This window comes from Mastigoproctus giganteus, chromosome 11 (assembly GCF_048544385.1).
Source record: "Mastigoproctus giganteus isolate SK-2022 chromosome 11, ASM4854438v1, whole genome shotgun sequence".
Taxonomy (NCBI): Eukaryota; Metazoa; Arthropoda; class Arachnida; order Uropygi; family Thelyphonidae; genus Mastigoproctus; species Mastigoproctus giganteus.
In genome coordinates this window covers 119,648,715-119,673,899 of record NC_143585.1, presented here as the reverse complement: position 1 = coordinate 119,673,899, position 25,185 = coordinate 119,648,715, and the positions used below count along the sequence as shown (strand labels likewise).

The 25,185-nt window shown below is 37.2% G+C and overlaps 1 protein-coding gene across 1 annotated transcript in view; it reads left to right on the top strand.

The window, feature by feature from the left end:
* Positions 1-25,185, top strand: part of LOC150078388 (rho-related BTB domain-containing protein 1-like) — a 384,612-nt gene that overhangs the window by 248,953 nt on the left and 110,474 nt on the right. Inside the window, exons 9-10 of the mRNA XM_090385409.1 lie at positions 3,361-3,416; positions 8,437-8,530. Coding sequence (XP_090241535.1) covers positions 3,361-3,416; positions 8,437-8,530 — 150 coding nt within the window. The remainder of the gene's footprint in view (positions 1-3,360; positions 3,417-8,436; positions 8,531-25,185) is intronic.

Genomic DNA, 25,185 nt, shown 5'->3' with positions numbered 1-25,185 from the left:
GGTACATGGTTATTTGGACCCAAATTAACAGAACGATATGCATATGTGATACCCCGGAAAATATGCTCCATACATTAGCAAAATTAAAAAGAAATTTAATTGCAAATAATATGCCTATAAAATTCATTAAATACCTTATGAATGTGGCTATTAGAACTAGTCAATAAATTTCACTTTGACATTAATCCAAATTTATTGTTTTCATACAAGCTTTGTTGACTGGCTATACTGTAACCTGGAATTTCAAAATTTTGAATCAACATAGTAAGTAATATAACCTACAGTTACCATTGAAACTATCTATACAAATTCTTTTATCTATACAAAAACTTTTAAAAAAATTTTGAGCCAGTAACTGTGTCATATTATTTCTCCTCAAAACAAAAATATGTATCGTAAATATGAACAGAACAACACATATTTCACCCCCCGTTATCATCATTATCAGCCCTTTTCAGTGTATATGTTTTCCCAGACCACTACAGTTAATTTTTGATATACTATAGAATTTATAGTCATCTTGTTGGGAGATTGTATTATGTGTATAGTTATCGCATTGGGCATAATCCTTTCCCAATGGATAACATTGTTATTATTAATTATAATTTAGCTGCCACAGGTAGCATTCTTGCTGGAGGTATCTGATAAATGCTGTATTTTATTGAACTGTGTGATTAATTAAAATTAATTAATGCAATTAATGAATTAATTAAATGCGGGATTAATTAAAATTAGTAAAAATGTTATTGGGACAACAGAAATGGGTATGCATGATTCATTTTGAATGCTTATCTGTTGAAAGCTTTTGTTGAATAGCAGAGAGAGATGGCCACGTGAATGAATGGATTTTAAAATCCTTCATTAAAATCCCTTATTCTTCATTCACATCGGCCATGTGAATGAATGGAAATTAAAATCTCCCATTATAAGACATTCTGATTTACTGGCCCACTCTATTTCTCTGTACAGCTGTTTTTTGTGCTCATCATAGTCATTAGGCTTATAACACACTCCTACTCTCAATTTTATTTTCCCAGTGCTTATGTCACACCAAACTGAGTCAACATTGCACTGGCCACTCATATCAGCTGTATGCACTGCCTTATATTTTAGGTGCTTCTTAACTAAGAGCATAACCCTCCCCTTCCTATCTTGTCTGTCCTTTCTGTACACATTGTAATCCCCATATTCAAATTCTTCATTCGTTATATCTGAGTGGCACCACATCTCCGATATTTCCAGAATGTCTGCATTTGATGACTTCAGAACTTCAAATTTATTTATTGTGCTCTTAGCATTGGTTTTCTTACCGTTCTTATATTAGTTACACTAACACAGCTCATGAATTTACCTCTTACATTATAACTCACAGAGGCACCACCGTAGCCAGGTGGGCAGGAGCAGCAGTGCGAAGCACACACTTCTTGATTAGACCAGAGTTCGAGCCCGTGACCACCAAATACGGAGGATGCGGAAAGGTCAGGGAATGACTACTGCATATCCCTGGAGCAATATGGCCTTAGTTGCTAATGCTCCTAAAAACCAAAATAACAACAACAAATAACTCACAGCATAACTTAAAATCCCCAGCACCTTTCTTTCCAGCCTAAAATTAGTAAAAATGTTATTGGGACAAGAGAAATGGGTATGCATGATTCATTTTGATTTATGCATGATACACTAACACAGCTCATGAATTTACCTCTTACATCATAACTCACAGCATACCTTAAAATCCCCAGCACCTTTCTTTCCAGCCTGCTGCATGTTCCAGTAGAAGTTTTAGAAGAATCACTTTCACCTCTGCCTGTGGTTATTGTTAATCTATTAGTCCATTCTAGCAGTTTTCCGACCAAACGTTAGCATCAGCAAATATTCTTGCACTCTTTCTATTTAAGCATATCCAATCCCTTTAAAAGGAATCTCTCCTGTTAACTCGCACAGAACACGCTGAGAAAATTCTACCCCATGATCCTTGCACAATCTCTTCAGGGCCAAATTGATTCACAAGGCTCTCATCGTATACTCCCACCTATCATGCCTGGGCAGAATTGCAGATACTTTTAAATTCAACCCTAACTCACAACTTTTCCTCAGCATTGCCCTGTACTTGTTAATTAAGGCCAGATATACTTTTTGTTGGTAACAAAGTGGTTTACATTGGTGATTGAATTACCACTTATCCAAAATTTTATTTTTACTGTTATTATCCATTGTTTTTCATAGGCTCTTGTGGCACTCAGATAATCATAAAATTTAGATAACCATAACTCCCTAATCTCCATGCATGCTAGATAAGCATTTACTGTATTTGTAAATAAAGCTAGTGTTAATTTTAATTTAATTGTTGAGTGATTATAACATGTATGCTTTCTTTGCCTAGTCTTTGGTCTAAAAGTAGTTTTGTTTTGTTTTTTTTTAATCAAGAGCAAAAGCTGTGTTTTGCCATTACTTTTTGAATAGTCCCTATAATCATGTTAATCTAAATAATCAATAATCATCTCTTTGTGTTATTGGCAAAATTGCTATATCAGGTAGGTTCTTTTGCATTGGGAACCTGTCTGCACTATTAAGAGAGTTCAGCTTTGTACATAATTTTCCCCAAAAAGCTTTTACATTATTAGCTACCTTAAATATCTTGCTTCCTGAACAATAAGTTAAATTTTAGGTTACTATTATACAAATGCTGAACCTTACATTACCAGTATCATATTTCAATTGATTATCATAATTTAATTGATTTAGATATTTTTGGAGGAGCATATCTCATTTACTGTTGTTATCCATCCTCTTTGTAAACACCAAGTGATCAGGAGATGATCTAACATTGAACTTTGCATAATCTAGTGTACTACTGTATATAGAAAATGGTGCCTCTGTAGCCATGTGGGAAGGAGCAGCAGTGCGTAGCACACGCTTCTTGATTAGACCGGGGTTCGAGCCCGTCATCACCAAATACAGAGGATGCGGAAAGGTCAAGGGAATGACCACCGCATATTCCCGGAGCAATATGGCCTTAGTTGCTAATGCTCCTAAAAACCAAATAAGAAACAGAAAGTATACATTATAGTACTATCAAAAGTTTAAATATTTAAAATCAAAATTATCAAAAGTCTATTAAAGTCTAAATATTTTATGTAAAAATTATTCTTTGCATCCAGTTCTTTTACACTGCATTCCCAGTATATTTCTATTCCTGTCCATATGCTTCCTTAATAATGGACACCATGATTTTCCCTGCCATAGAAATTGAATGTACAGGTTTGTAATTGTATAGTTCTTCTTTAGAACCTTCTTTTAAATTGCTGAGATTGTGTCTGTTTATTTTTAATTTAATATTCAGATTTTTCTTTCATATAGGAAAATATCACAGCTTTCCAATGGATGCCACCTGCAGCAATGCAGAGTTTTTTGAAGTAAGTCGCATTACTATTACAGTAGAACCTCAAAAATCTGGAATTTTCAAACATCCATCATTTTTTGAATATTTCTTTGAAGGGAGTTGACTATACTAAGGAAGAGGGGAAATGGGCTAGCTATACCTAAAAAAAAAAAAAAAAAAAAAGCACTGCTAGTTTCGGATTTTATGGATAATGTTCCAATAATAATTTTCACTTACCAATTTCTTTCTGTTTTACATATTTCCTAGCCTGCATGTCATTTTCATTGTATATTTGCAATCTATATAACATTCATTTTGCAAGATACCCAATACAATTTCACAATATAGTACAGTAGTATGTACTTTGTTTTTAAGGTGATCTCATAGCTGAAATAATGATCCACAATTTATACATCATGTTAAAAAATATTGGGTGGTCATAAATCCATACTGGAGGTAGCATTCGAACCAGTGTTCTTCACTGCTTAGGCAAGTACGTTTCCCACTGGACCCAGCTGGCAGTATAGGTTAACATTTTGGCTTAATGTTGGTTACTGTTTTTCTTTGGAGATTGTATGGATCAGTGTTACTGTTATTATTTTATAAAAAGTAACAAATTACTTCTGAATAGTTAGGCTACATGCACAGCCTTCAATAAAACTGGAATTTTCAAAAATCCAGCATGTGCTGGATACTGATGATGCCAGAATTATGAAGTTCTACTATATTATTATTATTATTTTTTTTTTACTGCACTGTCTTTTCTACATTGTTGGCAATGAAATATGATTACCAACCAAATACTGTTAAGCTTTTGTGTGCAGTAATAGCAATTTAAACACAAATTGGGATGTCTGTCAAGAGATAACAAAATTTTCTGGAGTACTGTTTGCAGAGCATCTCACAACTGCACTACAGGGACAGATCAATAAGTTATAGAATTTTATACTCAGTGATCACTGAATTATGACCATCTACCTAATACAGTGTTGAGTCACCGTGCACATGGATAACAGCTGCTATTTGCATAGACATCGACTTTACAAGATGTCTGAAGGTGTCTGTTGGGATCTGCAACCATACTGCCTGCAATGCTTTCCACAGAGTCAGAATATACAACTGTTGTGTGTTCATATGCCTCACTTCTGTTCCAAAACATATCCCACAGGTGTTCAATTGGATTGAGGTTAAGTGAATTTGGAGGCCGTTCAAGGTAGATGATACCTTCATTGTGTTCCTTGAACACTTGTGCACAGTGCAGGCCTGATGACATGGTACATTATCATCTTGGATGATCCCTTTTCTCTCTGGGAAAAAATGCAATGTGACAGGGTTCACGTGGTCTCCTAAGTGCTGCTGGTAGATCTCACCAGTGAAACATTGGTCCATATGCACCAGGGGTCCTAGTTCTTGCCAGCAAAACATGCCCCATATTAAGGAGCCACCGCCTGCCTGGATAGTGGGCACCATGCACAGTGGGTTCATGGACACGTTGCTTGCGCCACACATGAAGGCATCCATCAGCATTGCACCAGATATTTGGACTTATCCGACCAACACACTCATTTTCAATTCTCCAGTGTCAAACCATCATGTGTTGACACCACAGCATTCACCTTTGACGATGATCAGCAGTGAGGAGAGGATGGGTCATCTGCTGTGGAATCCCATATGCCTGAGTGTTCAGTGCATTGTCATATGGGATGCTGTTCTTGCATTCCCATATTTCATTATGATATCAACTATCACACAGTGACCTGCCATTGAGACTGTGCATCATGCTGCGCCCTTCACTCACTGCAAACGTCTACCTTTTGTAATCCTTTATATTTCTGCTGGTTGGAGGTGGTTTGACCCATTTGACACCATTCTTTGTACACCTTAGCCACAGTGGGGTGTGAGCAGCTGATAAGATATGCTGTTTCCGATATGGAAACACCTGATGCATGAGTTCCTACAGTCATGCCTGCTACTTACTCTACCAAATCAATGTTATTGATAAATAGGATACACACACCTGCTGCTTACTCTACCAAATCAACATTTGAAGAGGTTAGGCCAATAGCCTAATTACCCATTTGATTGTAGCCATTTGTTGAATAGTATGATTTTTTTTTTTTTTTTTATGAAAACCCCAAACACGAAAGGTATCAAAACCTATAATACTTAGTACCGTGCATGGGTTGAAGGAGAAGTATGGTGGGGGCGGGAGGGCAGGGGAGATGCCGGAAACTTTGCTCTAGAGACTAAACATGGGTTTCACCACTTCAAGCCTCCAATAAGCAAAGTGGTGGTATTTCACCGGTTGATGAAAGTCATCTACCACCTTATTGCAACAATACAAGTATTTGTATTGTTACAGTCATACTATCATGTTGGATCATGTTACTCTGTCATGCTTTGTCACAAATTACACATGCATTGCTACAAGATCTGTAGTATCCACGCATAATATGATATCAAAACTATGACTTGGCTCAGGATCTTAATGAGTACAAGCATGCACATTCCATTTTGCAATGAGGAAACAGAGATACTGTCACAGTTGAAATATGTCAAATCTACAACGACAATGAAGAGCTCATACTAGATCGTAAATTGTATGAATTGGATTTGGACATACACAAAATTATTGAACTATGCAAGACGATGTGTCAAGACAACAACAACATTAACCCTGACGAAGCATGTTGAAATGACCTGCATAGCCTTGTAACACGACTGCAAGAAGAAGACCCTTTTGAAACTTTTACAGTCATCCAAACAGCAAGATGAATGAGGATCTAAAGCTCACCATGCTCAATCGACTCAGCACAATTGCAAAGAAACCTGAAAACTTGATGACCAATGAGGACTTCTGCAACTTAATGAGAATGTCTAATAACAAGCAAAAGATTCTACTTATACATGTAACTTGGAGTATGTTTTCTCCAAGTCACAAACTGATTCAAATATTCTTGATCGGCCCAGCTGGTTGCAGAAAAATGTTTATGATTTGCTTCTTGATGGAAATATACAAGAACTCTTTATTGCATACAAAACGCACACACCATACACAATACCCTTCACGGCTACAAGACAGGGTACTGTAATGCCTTCATTACATGTGCTTCAACTGGTAAGGCTGAAGCATATGTAATATAATGATCTTGGATGTGCTGAGATCCAGTTTATGCCAGCTCTGAGCACATCCAAGACCACTGCCCTCAAGATATCCATTTCTCTGGTTACCAAAAGGTTTCTGCTATGGGTGGCAGTGGTTAGCCCAAAGCCACCTGAGTGGTATGCCAGAATCATAAACGTTTTTCCACAACCAACTGGTTTATGCCAGCTCTGAGCACATTCAAGATCACCTCCCATGACCTTTGCGTGATTTCCTCTCCCGACTCCGTTTTTTTTTGTTATGAAATGGAAATGATGTCAAATGATGTCATTTCCACTTCGCAAAATTGTGACAAATTGATTTTACTACCGTCCGAAATTTAGTATGTGCTGCCAAAGATGTTTACACATCAAAAAACACAAAACAAAAAATTTTTATGTAATTATAAGGTTTTTATTTGGTTTTTAGGAGCATTAGCAACTAAGGCCATATTGCTCCGGTAATTATAAGGAACGCATTGGAGTTGTCAAAAGCAACTAAGTAAAAAACTTAATTTGTCTATACAGTAATTCCTGGAGTATTATAAAGGTCATATTGGGGATATGCGGTGGTCATTCCCTGACCTTTCCGCATCCTCCGTATTTGGTAGTCACGGGCTCGAACCCCGGTCTAATCAAGAAGCGCGTGCTATGCACTGCTGCTCCTTCCCACTTGGCTACTGAGGCACCTGCCATGTGAGACTGAAAGACCAGAATCAAAAGGTTTGACATAGAAAAAGAAGGAAGATGACTTATTTAATGTGGAAGATTCAAGTGAAAATATTGAAAGTAATGAAAATGAACCTCCACCTGATGAAATTCAAAATTATATCACAATGAAACTTTCAAAACAAATTTCTGATGATGATTTTAAGTTGTTGAAGGGGTTAAAAAAAAATTTATGTATTTTTCTTGCCATCGCTGCCAGCAGTGCAGCCGGTGAAAGAGATTGTTGCAGAGGGATTTCTCTTCCAAGAAAGAACTCAATTAAACCCTGAAACTGTTGATGATGTCCTCTTTCTGCACAGCAATTTAAAAAATGTGCAAAATTAATTATGCTGTTAATATATTTTCAGTACATTTTTCTATTTATTTATTTTTTTAAGTTCATAATTGTATTCAATATTTCATAACTGGCACTCCATAATTGCATTAATTATGGAGTGCCATATGCATGAATTATAGGAATGCAAGCTTCAGATAACAAGAACAGTTTGCATTTGAGAGGTTTATTAATTTTTAGAGATTTATTTGTATTACAAATGAAGGATAAATTTTCTATAAGGAATTCAGTAGTGGCCATTTTTACTTTCTCACTTTACAAACAATAAACATCACTTTCAGCATTATTTACCTATTTTTTCTTTTATATATGTAACCAGTCAGTGGATGGTTGGTTGGCGCCTCCGTAGCCAGGTGGGAAGGAGCAGCAGTGCGTAGCACACACTTCTTGATTAAACCGGGCTCCGAGCCCATCACCACCAAATACGGAGGATGCGGAAAGGTCAGGGAATGACCACCGCATATCCCCGGAGCAATATGGCCTTAGTTGCTAATGCTCCTGAAAACCAAATAACAAACAAACAAACAGTGGATGGTTGATTGTTGGAACAGACTTCCATCTGTTGTTATGGAAGTGGATAGTTTGAATAAATTCAAGGAAGAACTAGATTCAAAACCCATCTATCCTCCTAGAATTTGGAGGAGATGGATGGGTGAGGTGGGTACTTCTTTTTTTTTTTTTTTTTTTTGCTGATACTCTATAAGCTTGCATTCTTGCATCATTTGTCACTACTAATACTAATATTATTATAATGAAATGAAAGGCAGTGCTATGAAGGGAAAGATTATTTTAATGGATACTTGATTACATATATGGATGACGTTTTTAAATATTGCTTTTTTTTATATAGGTTTTTGTATACAGGAACATTGGATATTAAAACTTATCACAATACGCTGGAATTAGAAAAGGCTGCAGAACTGACAGGTCTCTTGAAACTAAAGGTAAAGTTCAGTGTAAAAGCAAAAATTCTAAAATGATTAATAAGCTACTTAAAGAAAAGAGAAAGTAGATAAATTTTGACTACCATTGCCTTTTATGCCTGGTAACATATACTTTCTTCATTTGAGTTGGAGATAATAATTGACTATGTTATAACTGCATATTTTACTTGTATCTCGTAATTTAATTTTAAAAAATATGTTTTACTCTGTTGAAACCTTTGAGTCTGATTAAGTGAGCAGAGAGTAAATAGTTTCTTAGCAATGGGATATCAAGCATTATGTTATTGTATAATGTATGATATATAAAGCAAATGTCTGTATAACAACTGAATATATTCATTACAAACTCGGAGAGAGTTGAAACTGTTATATCCTTAAGTTTGTTATAAAAGTCATTTCAACAGAATAGATGAAAGTTTGTACGGTATTATGCAAAAAGCAATTGATAGCAAAATGTTAAGTGTCAAGTAAACTTAACACATGTTCAACTTAACCATTTTTTGATGAACTATTCATGGAATTTGGGGGCTGGTTACTCACACACTAGCAGGACTTTTGTGGATTTATTGGATGATTGTTTTCTACATCAGCATGTTCGGGAGGCAACTAGAGGGAGTAATACTCTTGATTTGATTATCAGTAGTGATTCTTCATGCATTAAGAATCTGCAGATAGAGGAACCACTAGGTGGCAGTGATCACAGTGTGCTGATGTGGGATTTTCTTTCGTAAAGGTGACTATTGTGGCCTGAGACAGTTTTTAAATTCTATCTAGTGGGACCAACTGATGATGTAATCAACAGCAAATTATAAATGAGAAGCATTCAATGAATTAATCGTGGAAGCTGCTAAGCTTTTCATACCAACTAAGAAATATTGTTCATGGTTTAGGCCTAAATGGATATCAGATGAACTAATGACACATGTGACAGAGAATCAAAAATGCACGGGATACATAACTTAACAGGTGACACAGAAGCCTATGGTAAATATAAGCTGGTCAAGTAACAAAGGACGTTAGGCAGGCAAAGACAGATTATGAGAAATCTTTGGCAAAGGATGCAAAGAAAAACAGCAAAGAGTTCTTTACTTATGAAAACTCAAGAAGGAAGGGGGATTGATGAGATTGGTCCACTTGATATCGATGGTTCAACTGTTGATGATCCTATTCAGGTAGCTAGCAAACTGAATGAGTATTTTGAATCTACATTTACACATGCGGAGTTATTCAGGGAGGAGAATGCCAGAGGTGTATTGAACTCTGGCAGTGAGCTAAATGATTTTGTAATAACTGAGAGCAAAGTGGAGCAGAAACTTTTAAAGATAAACATAAGAGGCACCTGGATGAATGGGATCTATCCAGTTATATTAAAGGAAGTGAGCAAACCCTTAGCCATAATTATGAGTCCTTCCTTGAACTCAAGGGAGGTACCCATGGACTGGAGATGTGCAAATGTGTGACCCCAATTCACAAAGGAGGATCGAAGGGTGACACAAGTAATTGCAGACCTATTAGTTTAACTTCTGTTCCCGGGAAATTAATGGAGGCACTGGTCAAAGAAGGAATGCAGGATCATCTAGACAAGACGTCAGTTATAGCTCGGACACAGCATGGGTTTCTTAAGGGGAAGTCTTGTCTGACCAGGGATATTATGATGTGGTCACAAAGGAACTCGATGTAAAGAATAATTTTGATATCATATACTTGATTCTTAGGATATCTTTTGATACTGTTGCACATGAAAAACTGCTGTACAAATTGGAAGTATTGGGGGAAAATTGCTGCTATGGATAATGGGATGGTTGGGTGGGAGAAGGCAGAGAGTGGTAATCAATGGATACTGTTTTTCATGGACTAATGTTATTAGTGGAGTCCCCCAGCATTCAGTGTTGGGTCCATTGTTGTTTTTGTTATTTATTAATGATATTGATGAATGTATATCAGGCTTAATGTCTAAGTTTGCAGATGATATGAAGGTTGGCAGGGTGGTTAATAACACTAATGACAGTACGCTACTGCAACAAGATCTAGAAAAGTTGAGCAGATGGGATGAGAGGTAGCAACTGAAGTTTAACATTGATAAATGTAAAGTACAGTCAGTCCTCATATAGCACGATAGTTGTGTTCCTAGAAACCCTCGTACAATGCAAAATTGTGCAATATAAACAACAGGCCCTATGGAAAAAATAAGGTTAGGTGCCAACCACCCAAGATTGAACACACATTACCAAACACAATAAATAGTCGTAATAAAATACGTAAGTATTTTATTATGACTATTACATAATAAAATATTGCTAATGCTTTTGCTTCTATTGTAAGCAAACTTGTTTTTTGTTTGATTTTCTATCCAAACAGATGACAGCCGTTCCATCTCTTCCAATTCTTTGTGTCTTAATCTAATGGATTTTAATTGCACTTTGAGTAGTTCCTGCTATAAAATTGTTTTTATTTTCTCTTCATTCTTTGTAATTCTCGGCGTTGCCTCATTTAGGTCTGTAGCACGTGCAGTATCACATGGTCTTTCATTTCGCTCAAAGCGTTTCACAATTTCATATTTTTTCTCCATCGATAGAGATGGACTGGCCATAAGCCTTACCGGGGAAACCCCGGTGGGCCGGAGGCCGGTGTGATTTTGGCCATAAACCACAGTATGAGACCACTAAAAATTTTCCCGGGTAAGAATTTTTGACCCAGTCCGCCTCTGTTTATCGATATTGCTTTCCTTTTTCTCTCTGAATCTGCAGGACGCTTCCTTTTCACACCTTTTAAGTATTTTACTCATTTTTAGGGAATAAAGCACAATTACAAAATGAGGAGGCACGCTTGATACACATAAACAAAGCTGCGCGCATGTAGCAACTGAATAATTTTTTTTTTTTTAGTTTTTTTTTAGGAGCATTAGCAACTAAGGCCATATTGCTCCGAGATATGCAGTGGTCATTCCCTGACCTTTCCGCATCCTCCGTATTTGGTGGTGACGGGCTCGAACCCCGGTCTAATCAAGAAGCGTGTGCTATGCACTGCTGCTCCTTCCCACCTGGCTACGGAGGCGCCAGCAACTGAATAAACAACACTGTAAAGGCAGAGATACACTATAACACCTCACATTTTACTAAAGCACATTTCTAGGAGTTACTACCATAAAACAATAAAAACAATTTCCAGTTGCGTTCCTGCTAGTGGAATCTGTTATAAACTGGTAGTAAACTTGATCTAATTGTATTTCCGATTATACCGATAGCTGGAATTGTGTTGGTTTTTACGTTATTATGGTGAAATGTGTTTCCCCTTCACTGATATAAAATACATAAATACATTTTCAGAATCTTCTCTTCATTCCTATTGTGTTGCGTTTGGTTGGAGTGATTCTGCGTTCGACTGCCATTTCTTGTAAACACAAAGGCGAATCGTGCATAAGCGAATACGGTTCGTGTTATATAAGATATCGTTCCCCTATTTATAAATCGTGTGTGATCAAATTCATGTAGTGTAAACGTGTTATACGAGGACTGACTGTACTGCATATTGGTAGCAGTAACCCCAGAGTAACATACCAACTGTGTGGTACTGCACTCAGGGTGGTAGAGAATGAAAAGGACCTAGGGGTAATTTTGTAGTCAGTTATGATGTTTTTCTGAGCAGTGCAGATGGTCTACAAGAGTAGCTTATGGGGTCTTGTCAATGATATATAGGAATTTTTCTAGCAGGGGTAAGGATGTAATTATCCCCTTGTATAAAGCAAAATATCAGGCCACATCTTGAGTACTGTATACAGGTCTGGAGGCCTCATTTCAAGAAGGATGTAAAGCTGCTGGAACGAGTACAGAGAAGGGCAACAAGATTAGTGAATGGAACAAAGGGTTGCTCTTATGAAGAAAGGCTTAAGTTTTGCAAATTACAGTGTCTGGAGACTAGGCACCTGCGAGTTGATTTGATTGAGGTGTGTAAGGCCTTAAATGGTTTGAGCAAGCTCAATGATGATGAGATTCTTCCTCTTGTCCCGATTAATCACTTGAGGGGACTTAAATTCAAGTTGAGAAAGACTAGATGCGTAGTAGAATAGATATGTGGAAATTTGCCTTTAGCAGGTGGTTGATTTCTGGAACAAACTTACTTCTTTCATTATAGAAGTGGACAGCTTAAATAAATTCAAGGCAGAACTAGACAAACATTTGGAGCAAATGGATGGGTGAAATGGGGAGGTTTTTTTTTTTTTTGTGGTTGATGCTCTATAAGCATGCTTTATTGCATCATATGCCTCTACTAATGCTAAAATAAAGTGGAGTTTCAAGAAAATACATTTTATTTGGTACACAATTCTTACCATACATGTCTTGCAATATCTGAAATGTTTTAAATTTGTCTAAACTGGAGATAGCTTCTGCAGCCGAAACACCATTTTCTATGACTAGCGGTAATCTGCCTACTATCATGTGTAGAACATTTGTTTCACTCTAGAACTTCAGTAGTGATTTCAGCATCTGTTAATGTGGGTCTTACAATCAAGTACTTCTCTGCACGAAAAGTCTTTAAAAGCAGTATTACCTGTGACTAAATTTTGGATGGATAGCATTGAGGAAATATAGTCACATACTGAAGAGCAATATCCCAGTTTGTCTGAAACGTAAAATAATGAACCAATGTATACTCCCCATCATGACTTATGGAAGTGAAACTTGGGCATTCACAAAAAGAATGGAAGAGAAGCGGACAACTACACAGCGAAGAATGGAACGAATTATATTGGGTATCAGACTGTTAGATAAGAAGAGAAACACGTGGATTAGGCAGAAACTCAAGTAAAGGACATTCTTATCAAAACTAAAGAACTAAAATGGTCTTGGGCAAGACACATAGCTCGAAGACATGATGACAGATGGACTAAGAAAATAACAGAATGGTATCCAAGAGGAGCTAGAAGAAAACCTGGAAGACAAAGGCGGAGATGGATAGATGAAATTCATGAGTTTGTGGGTAGTAAATGGATGGCCAGTGCTCAAAACAGAAGGAACTGGAAAGTTGCTGGAGAGGCCTTCATCCTGCAGTGGACTGAAAATGGCTGATGATGATTACCTGTGACATCATAACATGCTCCTCTATAAATTAGGATTAGTATTAGTAGAGGCATATGATGCAAGAAAGCAAGCTTATGCAGCATCAACCAAGGGGGGGGGGAAACCCCGCTCCCATTTCAACCCTCCATTCATTCCAAATACTTGTCCAGTTCAGCCTTAAATTTATTTAGGCTATCAACTTCCGCAACAAAAGATGGAAGTCTGTTCCACTAACCAACTACCTGCTGGCTAAAAGCAAAATTCTAACACTTCATGATGGACTTCACCTACACTCCACCTTCTGGTGGAAAGTACTACACTTCTCACTGCAAAACCACTACAAGGGAATTTTTCGAGTGGACATTAATTTAAAAACATCCTTAGTTAAGACTTTTGTTTCCTGCTTGTTTGTCATCTTCAGACAGATGCTATTCTGTTTATACTTCAATTAGGGCTTCTGGACTTGAATTTGTAAAACTAAATGTTCTTTAATTTTTTACCTTTTAATTTCAGCAGCCTCCCTGTGCATTGTTGTCTTGGTAGCATTCTGGGATTTACATAGTAATACCATGTCAAGACCCTCCTAGACAATGCTGACATTGCAAACTCATCGCTTTATATTGTAATTTTCTTAATCCATTATTAAAATAAGTGGTTAATTCTAAGGTAGTAGTAGTGGCATGTGATGCAAGAAAGCAAGTGTATAAGCTTATGCAGCATCAGCCAAAAAAAAAAAATCGCACCATTCCCTCCAAATGCCTGTCCAGTTCTTCCTTAAATTTATTTAACCTATCAACTTCCACAATGACATTCCACAATGACAGATGAAAGTTTGTTCCAGCAATTAACCACCTGCTGGCTAAAGGCAAATTTCCACACATCTATTCTATATCTGTCTTTTCTTAATTTGAATTTATGCCCCCTTAGGTTCGTAATCTAAACAAGTGGAAGGATCCCATTACAATTCAGTGTGCTCAACCCATTCAAGGCCTTATACACCTCAATCAGATTACGCCGCAGGTGCCTAGTCTCCAGCCACTGCAATTTGCAGAACTTAAGCCCCTCTTGTTAAGAGGATCCCTTCATTCCCCTCACCAATGTTGTTGCCCTTCTCTGTACATACTCAAGCAAATTTACATCCTTCTTAAAATGAGGCCTCCAGACCTGTACGCAAGTACTCAAGGCGGAGCCTGACCATTGCCTTATACAGAGCGACAATCACCTCCTTTTCCCTGCTAGCAAAATTCCTATGTATCATTGACAAAACCCCATGACCTGCCCTGGCAGCCCGTCTGCATTGCTCAGAAAACTTCATATCTGACTGCACAATTACTTCCAGATCTTTTTCATTTTCTACCACCTTAAGTGTAGTACCACACAGTTGGTACGTTTCTCTGGGCTTACTTCTACCCATATGCAGTACTTTGCATTTGTCAAGGTTAAACTTCAGTTGCCACTTCTTAGCCCATCTGCCCCAATTTTCTAGATCCTGTTGCAGTAGCACATTTCCATTACTGTCATTAACAACCCTGCCAATCTTTGTATCATCTGCAAACTTCGACACTAAGCCTGATCAATATCATTGATAAATATACAAAACAACAGTGGACCCAACACCGAACCCTGTGGGACTCCACTAATAACATTAGTCCACGAAGAGCAGCACCCACTGATTACCACCTTCTGTCTTCTCCCACTCAACCATCCTTTTATCTATTGTAGCAAGTTACCCTTAATACCATTCTGCTCCAATTTGTACAATAGTCTTCCATGCACAACAGTGTCAAAAGCTTTCCTGAAATCCAAATATATGATATCAAAATTATTTTTGTAACCACATCATAATATCCTATCAAATTTGTCACACAAGACGTTCCCTTAATAAACCCATGCTGTGTCTGAATTATTGCTGCAATCTTGTCTAGATGATCCTGCAATTATCTTTAACCAGTGACTCCATTATTTTACCCAGAACAGAAATTAAACTAACTGGTCTGTAATTACTTGTGTCCCCTTCGATCCCCCTTTGTGAATTGGGGATACATTTGCACATCTCCAGTCCATGGGGACCTCCCTTGAGCCCAAGGATGCTCTCATAATTATGGTTAAGGGTTTGCTTAGTTGCTTTGCCACCTCCTTTAATATAACTGGATATAACCTCCTTTAACCCCTGGCTTGTAGCCGTGAAGGGAGTTGTATACAGCAATGTGCTTTCTGTATATAATAAAGAATTCTTCTTCTTCTTCTTCTTCTTCTTCATAGATCTCATCCACCCTAGGTGCCTTTCTTATGTTTAACTTCAACAATTTCTCCTCCACTTTGCTCTCAGTTATTACAAAATCATTAAGCACCCTGCTACAATTTGATAATCGAACCATCAATATCAAGTGGACCAATGAGATTCATCCCCTTCCTTTTAGAGTTTATATAAGTAAAGAAAAGGCACCTCCATAGCCAGGTGGGAAGGAGCAGCAGTGCATAGCACACAGTTCTTGATTAGACCGGGTTCGAGCCCGTCACCACCAAATACGGAGGATGCGGAAAGGTCACCACCGCATATTCCCGGAGTAATATGGCCCTAGTTGCTAATGCTCCTAAAAACCAAAAATAACATAACATAACATAAGTAAAGAAATCCTTGCTGATTTTCTTAGCATCCTTTGCCAAAGATTTCTCATAATCTGCCTTTCATCTACCTAACCTCCTTTGTGACCTGATTACAGACTAGCTTATATCTGCTAGGCTTCTGAGTCATGGGATAATTTATATGCATCCCATGCATTTTTCTTCTCTATTACGACTTGTTGTTTGGTTTTTAGGAGCATTAGCAACTAAGGCGATATTGCTCCAGGATATGCGGTGGTCATTTCCTGACCTTTCCGCATCCTCCGTATTTGGTGGTGATGGGCTCGAACCCCGGTCTAATCAATAAAGTGTGTGCTATGCACTGCTGCTCCTTTCCACCTGGCTACAGAGGCGCCTCTGTCACGAGTCTCATGAGTTCATTTGATAACCATTTAGGCCTAAACCTTGAACAATATTTCTTAATAGGTATGAAACTTTTAGTAGCTTCCACGATTAATTCCTCGATTGCTTCCCACTTAGAATTTACTGTTGGTAACATCATCAGTTGATCCCACTGTACAGAATTTAAAAACTCTCTGAGACCACTGTGCTCACGTTTATGGAAGTAAAAGCCCTTTCCTTTTCCCCTGATGGTAATTATATATTTAAGTAAATCCCACATCAGTACACTGTGTTCACTGCCACCTAGTGGTTCCTTTATCTGCAAATTCTTAATACATGAATGATCACTGCTGATAACCAGATCAAGAGTATTACCCTCTCTGTTGCCTCTCGAACATGCTGCTGCAGAAAATAATCATCCAATAAAAATCCACAAAAGTCTTACTAGTGTGTGTGACCAACGCACAAGTTCCAATCAATATCTAGGAATTTAAAATCCTCCATTATAAGACATTCTGATTTACTAGCCCACTCTATTTCTCTGTACAATTGTTCATTGTACTCATTCGAGTCATTAGGCCTATAACACACTCCTACTCTTATTTTTGCTTTCACAGTGCTTTTGTCACACCAAACTGACTCAACAGTGCACTGTTCATCTATATCAACTGGATGCACTTCTTTTTATTTTATGTTTTTCTTAATTAACAACATGACACCTCCTCCCTTCCTATCCTGTCTATCCTTTCTATACACATTGTACTTCCCAAATTCCAATTCTGCATTCCTAATATCACAGTGACACTACGTCTCTGATATCCGAACAGTATCGGACTTTGATGTCTTGACCAACACTTCAAATTCATCAAATTTATTTACTATACTTCTAGCATCGGTATACATGCACCTATTGCTCTTCACCCTGACACATCCCATATACCCACCTGTTTCATGATGACTGCCAGCAGTCCCTAAAAACCTCCAGCACCCCTTGCTTCAGGTTGCTACTTATTCTAATAGAAGTTGTGCAAGAATCACCTTTACCTCTGCCTGTGGCTACTTTTAACCTTTTAGTCTGTGAATCCCCCCAAGCTAGCAGTTTTCCAGCCCACCTAACACTGCCTCGATAACATCAGCAAATATTTTTGAACCCTTTCTATTGAAGTGTATCCCCTTTCTGTAGAAGCAGTCTCTCCTGTTAACAAGCACAGACCACACTGAAAAAAATTCTACCCTTTGTGCCCTGCACATTCCCTCCAGGGCCGAATTGATTGACAAGGCTCTCATCATGTACTTCCTCCTGTTGTGTCTGGGCAGAATTGTAGACACTTTCAAATTTAACTCTAACTCACGACTTTTTTCCAAATTGACCTATACTTGTTAAGTAAATCTGCAGATCTCGTACTCTTAATGTCATTGGTGCCAACGTGTACAACAATATCACCTTTTTTGCCCTTAAAAGATGATATATGCTTTACAACGTCATCAACTTTTTCCCCTGGCATACATACCCTGGTCCTGTTCCATCTATCCTTTTTACACAATATATTCCCTGTCTCCTTGACAATAGAGTCACCAACAATAACTAGTTCCTTTGGAACCAGCACATTCTGCCTTGGGGATTGCCACTGTTTTGCCTGATGCCCAGGAGTGAGCTCTGGCATTGAGTTGGGCAGCTGAGAGCTTGATGGGTCCCTCATATTAATTTATTCGAGGGCATCTACCCTACACCTTAAGCTCTCATAGACGCCCATTAGAACGCTGAGTTGACGTCTAATTTCTAGAAACTCTCTGCACCTGGCACACACAAAGACATCCTCCTTGGTTAGATCATGTTCTGTTCTAGAGAGTTCGGCAAACATTTCACAAGTTGCACATTTTTTTTGGCTGTGATGCTTTGGAGAATCGCCCCCCCCTCAGTTCTCCCCCAAGTCACAGCACTCCTGCCACTTTTTGCCCGTTGCTTTGCTGCTCTAGTCTGGGGCATGATATTTAAATTAATAAGATCAATAAATTTAATTAATTAATTAAATATACTACACTATCTAATAGAATCCTAAATGTTGTGATGCGTATTACACTATATAATTATACGTTAGAGATACCTAGTTACCACAATTTAAAATTTGAATTCCCTACTGCTCTATACAAAAACAATGGTTGCAAGATTCAAACGAAATAACGGTTTTTACGTATATTAAGTGGTAATTTACAAAAACTCTTTATCTAAGTTAAAAATAACCAGCATAACTATAAGACTACGTATAAAGTACAATATAAAATAACAATTAGGTAAATAAAAAGGCAAACACTTATCACTTTTTCGGAGCCTGTAATTCACAGCTGTAATTTTTAAAGAGAGTCAGTGCCCTCAGATAATGCAACACATGATAATAGCTTAGGAAGCACATTAGTCGCTGATAACTATGAGAACCCACTGAATTGAAGAGCAAACACTTATGTAATTGTTTACTCTTCAATCTTAAATGGCAAGAAACAGGATAACATTTCCTGTAATAATACTGAACAAGGATAGTCCCGATTTTCCTTTTGTTTTTAACTAATGCTCTGCACACTAATCAGGTTCAGAATTGACCCCAGTGTCAAACGCTTTTGCTTGTTGCAGTTTGGCATAATTTTTTTCTAAATTTTAAATTTGATTTTCTAAATTCTAAATTTGATTCAAACCTGCATGACTGACTACTAAATGCAGTAATACTCTTGTATCTCTGTATATTGTTAACTCTTCTGACCTAAAGTGGTCATCTCAGAGTGAAAAACAGAAAATTTATTATTATCTTTTTTTATTCTTAGTTTTTTTTTTTTTTTTGAAATTTTATATATTTTTTTGTTTATTTCTTGAAAAATTAATTTTGTTTCTTGATTATACAATCCCCCTCCCAATTCATCTGTCATAGTATTCCTCAATCTCCCTCTGGGCCTCTTCACTTCAACTTTTCCCCTCTATCACATTCTTCACCTCACAACACATGTCCAATCCACTTTCTCCTCTACCTTCTGACTATTTCAGTCAAACATGGCTTCTCACTGTTCACATTTTATTAACTCCTTTTATGTTATCCATCCTTCTCCGTACCCAATTCTCAAAACTTTCCATTGTTCTGATATCTTCCATTCTCAATGTCTATGTCTCTGCTCCATAAAAGTACATCAAACCAGACATCATATCGATATTGTCCTTAAACCAATTCCTACTCTTCCCACATAATATTCTTTGCTTCTCTAAAGGATTGTGGATTATGATTTCTGTAAAACATGCAGAATGTGTGTTTATTGCTTCCTTAGGCTTTTGCCTAGCCTGTTCATGCTTATGACTTTCTTGGATTATTTTACTCTTGACAATAGCCCCTTCTGCAATTGTGCTGTAGAGAACTGATACCACTTGTTATTCATTAGAACAAGATCCTGCCTATGTGAAATGGGCAAAAAATATAAACTATGTGTGGCTAGGCATGAACAGCTTCCAATTTCTGAATTTTAGGATGACATTGTAAATGAACATTTCATTCAAATCTTCATCTACGCTGTTACTGAGATCAGAAATCAGAAATCACAAATAACTCGCTTATGCTCCACTCTGTTTGCAAGGAATTTTATTAGGGATATATTGTTTAAAATATATGACAAATTAAATAATATTCAATTACATTATAGATTAGATTATTTTATTTTTATGTTGTTATAAGAGAACAAGTGATTACAATCTATTTTATTTCATGCAATTACAAGTGATTAAAACATAGTCTGCTTTCTTTTAAGTTATCATTTTGTTTTCCTATTTGCATAAGAAATTTTTAAATAAGTATTATATAATCTGTAGTTCATTGCATTGATTATGTAGTATTATTGTATTATATAGTATTAATATTATCTTCAAAACAGTCAATGCATTGACAGTTATGATTCCACCCCCTCCAGTATATATACAGGGTGATTCACTACCAGTGCGACAAACTTGCAGGAAGTGTAGGGGACACAAAGACGAATCGGAATCACATAGCATTTCAGGGTCCAAAATTCCTTCATCATGCGGTAGAGGACGTGAACAGGAGGTCGCGTGAACAGCGATCCCGCTGGAAGTCAGCATTTGCGAACCGTTTCTGTTGAAGAAATCAAGTAGCAAAAGTCCTCTGGAGTAGATAATCTGCAGGCTCCAATGATTGGACGCGTTGCAGATGGTATGAACTCATTTGGTTTGTTGACAGTATCCTCCATACAGTGGATTGGGAAATACCCAATCGTTGGCCTATCACTCGCGTACTCGTACTCGGATTGCCTTCTGCAAGACGTAGGACATTCTCCTCATTGTCTGGCATCCTCGTTGTTCGCTCTTGATTCATCGTACCTCTCGTGAAACAACCAGTCTCGCTAACCTTCTCGTCATGCGATTAAAATCGTATGATGAGGAGCACGCCTGTGCGGGAAACGTTCCTGGTACAAGCGCAGAGCAGCGCGCCCGTTACAGTCCGCAGCTCCATACGCGAGGTGCACGTCGGCCAGTTCAACGTTTGAATACTCGTCCATCCTACTGCCTCGGGAACCTGTTTGCAAATGCTGACTTCCAGTGGGATCGCTGTTCACGCGACCTCCCGTTCAACATCCTCTACCACATGATGAAGGCATTTTGGACCCTGCAATGCTATGTGATTCTGATTCGTCTTTCTGACCTCTACACCTCCTGCAAGTTTGTCGTATATACAGGGTGATTCACCCTGTATATACGTATATACACCCTGTATAAATATATATATATATACAGGGTATATATATATATATATATGTGATTCACCCTGTATATATATATATATATATATATATTTAAGCCAATGTTCTATATTTGTTTTGAACAATATTCGTTTATTCAGCATTAATACTATTATAGGATGAACAATTAAACATTATACGCTCATTGATATATTAGGTTAAGATTCTGATAGATTTTGGTTTGCGAGTGGTGGGGAATTTTTTTTTTTTTTTGGTGGGAAGTATTACTGGTAATTAAGGCCTAACTAACTGACTAGCTGTAGTTGTACTAGCAGTTGTTCAATCGCCTATAGTTCCGTGTTAACTATTAACATGGTATCAAGTTAATAAAAATATAAAATATAAAATAGGAAGGTGACTTTCTTTCACATGGCTGTCTCTCTGCTACTTCCTTGGGGGCTTTGAGCAGATAGATAGCCATACTAAAAGAATGCCATGGGCTTACCCGTTTCTGTGGTCTCAATAACAGTTTTTCTTCATATGTTCTCATGTTAAGTTATGGTTGTCCTAAATTAATAATTCAAGTAAATCAAATAAATTAAATAAATTTTATAAACTCTGTAATGTTATCCACTGGACAAATTCTGTAATTTGTCCAGTGGATAACATTACAAAAAAAAAAAAAAAAAATTGTAATCCTTGATTGTAATCATTAAATGTAATCCTTAAAATCACATTTATTTAAAAATCAATATAGGTATTCACCGTAATCCCTAACCATCGATTACAAATTGAATACAGGTCACCTAATCACAAATTAACCCTCCCTTAAACATATATTATGATTAAAAACAGATCAACCATCAGAACAGATGGCGCCCCAGCCTCCTATAAAGCAGCTCCCGGGCAACTTGCACATCCTTTCTCGCATCAACCTACAGCCATACTGATCACAGGTAAATACCTATATACTTTTTATATTAACTCTGATGCATACCCGTCGGGCTTTTGGTCTCAATCCCAGTTTGCAGCTAATAATAATCCAAAATTTAAAACTATAGTTAACCAAAATTAATAATTACAGTTTATAAAATTTATTTCATTTACTTGAATTATTAACTTAGAACAACCATAACTTAACATGAGCAGATACGAAGCAAAACTGTTATTGAGACCACAGAAACGGGTGTGCCATGGCATTCTTTTAGTATGGCTATCTATCTGTTAAAAGCCCCCGAGGAAGCAGCAGAGAGACAGCCATGTGAAAGAAAGTCACCTTCTTATTTTATATTTTATACTTTATATTTTTATTAACATGGAACTATAGGCGATTCAACAACTGCTAGTACAACTACAGCTAGCCAGTTAGTTAAGCCTTAATTACCGGTAATACTTCCCGCCATAAAAAAAAAAAAATTCCTCACCACTCGCAAACCAAAATCTATCAGAATCTTGACCTAATATATATATATAGCATTAGTAAAGGCACATGATGCATGAAAGCAAGCTTATATAGCATCAGCCAAAAAAAACTTTCTCATTTAACCCATCCACTTGTTCCAAATTTTTGTCTAGTTCTGCCTTGAATCTATTTAAACTATCAACTTCTACAACAACAACAGAAGATTGTTCCAGCAATCAACCACCCGCTGGCTAAAGGCAAACTTCGAACATCTATCCTACAACTGACTTTCCTCACTTTAAATTTATGCCCTCTCAGGCGATTATTCTGAGAATGAGCAAGAATCTCATCAGCATTGAGCATGCTCAAACCATTAAATGCTTTATACACCTCAATCAGATCACCTTGAAGGTGCCTAGTGTCCATAAACTGTAATTTGCAAAACGTATGCCTTCCTTTGTAAGAGCAACCCTTTGTTCCATTCACTAATCTTGTTGCCCTTCTCTGTACTCATTCCAGAAGCTCTCTTCCATATCCCCGGAACAATATGGCCTTAGTTGCTAATGCTCCTAAAAACCAAATAACAGCAGCAGCAGCAGCAGCAGCTTAATTATTAGACCCGATATTGGTATATTCTTTTCATTATACCCATTTTAGAACAGCTTTATCAACATCTTCGTATATATACAACTTAATTCGCTTCTTGTCTGCTCCTTCTTCAATTGCATTTAAAATTGATTCTCAATTTTTTAAAATCGTAGATAAGCTGCTTGCAGGTATGCCATATTTCTCCGCAACATCTTTCTTAATACCCTGGTCAATATCACAAAGAATCTTTACTTTATCATTAATACTTAAACACTTTCTCTTTGACATTGTTTCGGCAATTGTAAAAATTACTCAACTGCAGCTCTTGCTGATACACACACCGCAAACTTCGCTGCGCTGGTATAGTGAATTGTTAGTACCGTCTACTCAATGACATTCACTTGCCAATTCAACAATATCATGTGACCTTTCCTATCAATCACTTTGAAGAAATATACGACTTTGTGAATTTCTTTTATTCTGCTTTCATTCATATATACACAAAAGAAATTTATGGTCAATGTATGCTGTATGTTACTTTTCAGAAAAAAAAAAAATAAATAAAAATACAAGAGCATATAGCCTATGTGATTGATGACGAATTGTTCTAAAAGAATGAAATTAAGGGGGGGGGGGAAATCATGAAAACCATCTACTAGAAGTTCAGTTAGATGAGAACGGACATATCATATAATGACTGACAGGAAGGTCACATGGTATGGTTGAGGTGAGAAGCGAATGTCACTCAGTAGGCGTTACTAAAATCTGACTTTGGTAGCATTCTATGTATTGCCGCCGCAGCAGGCTAAAGGTTTACCGCAGCGAATTTCATTTTCCCCTGAGCCAACATCAATTTACAAATCTACCCTATTTATTGTAAAGTTTATGACCACTTTTAAGAAACCCATTTGGTTTTATAACTGTAACAAAAATGAAACAAAGACCGTCCTATGGGCGTCAATGGCCACATGTATTCACTAAAAGGATGAATTAATTCCAGATGCTAATACGCAATTTGGAGGGAAGGGGGCCATATATTTGAGTGGCTGTTTAGCAGTAAATGCTAGAAAATCTTCAAAAATGCTTTTACTAATTCTTTTAAAAATTCGTTATAGAGAGGCTAACACTTCGCTATATGGGGTTAATTTTACATGTAATTTCGTTTCAAGATGCAATGTTTTGCAAAAAAATTCGTAATATAGAGAAATTCGTTAAATAGAAGTTCATAATAGAGAAGTTCCACTGTATATGATGCCAAAATTATTTTTTGCATCCAGGTTCTTGTTCATTGCATCATAGTAACCTATCAGATTGGATAGACAAGACTGCACTTTATCAAATCCATGCTGTGATTGCAGTGTGATTGCATGCCTCTCAAGCTGGTCTTGCATTACTCCTTTAACCAGTGATTCCATTATTTTCCTTGGAACAGACGTTAACAGGTCTGTAATTACTGATGTTGCCTTTTGATCCCCCTTTATCAATTTGGGATATATTCACACTTCTCCAGTCCATAGGGACCTCGACCGAATCCAAAGATGCTCTCATAATTATGGCTAAGGGTTTTCTTACCACCTTTGCTGCCTCCCTTAATATAACTGGATAGATTCCCTCCGCCCAGATGCCTGTTTTATGTCAATCCTCAACAATTTCTTCTCCACTTTCCTTTCAGTTATCACAAGGTCATTTAGCTCCTCGTTAAGAGTTTGATAAACTTTTGGCATCCCCTACCCTAAAAAATTCCTCATGAATGTAGATGCAAAATACCTATTCAATTTGTTTGCACCCTGAGCAGGGTCATCAACATTTAGCCCATGAATATCAAGTAGCCCAGTGTTATTGAAACCCTTCCTTCTGCTGTTAATATAATCATAGAAGTCTTTGCTGTTTTTCTTTGCATCCTTTACCAAGGATTT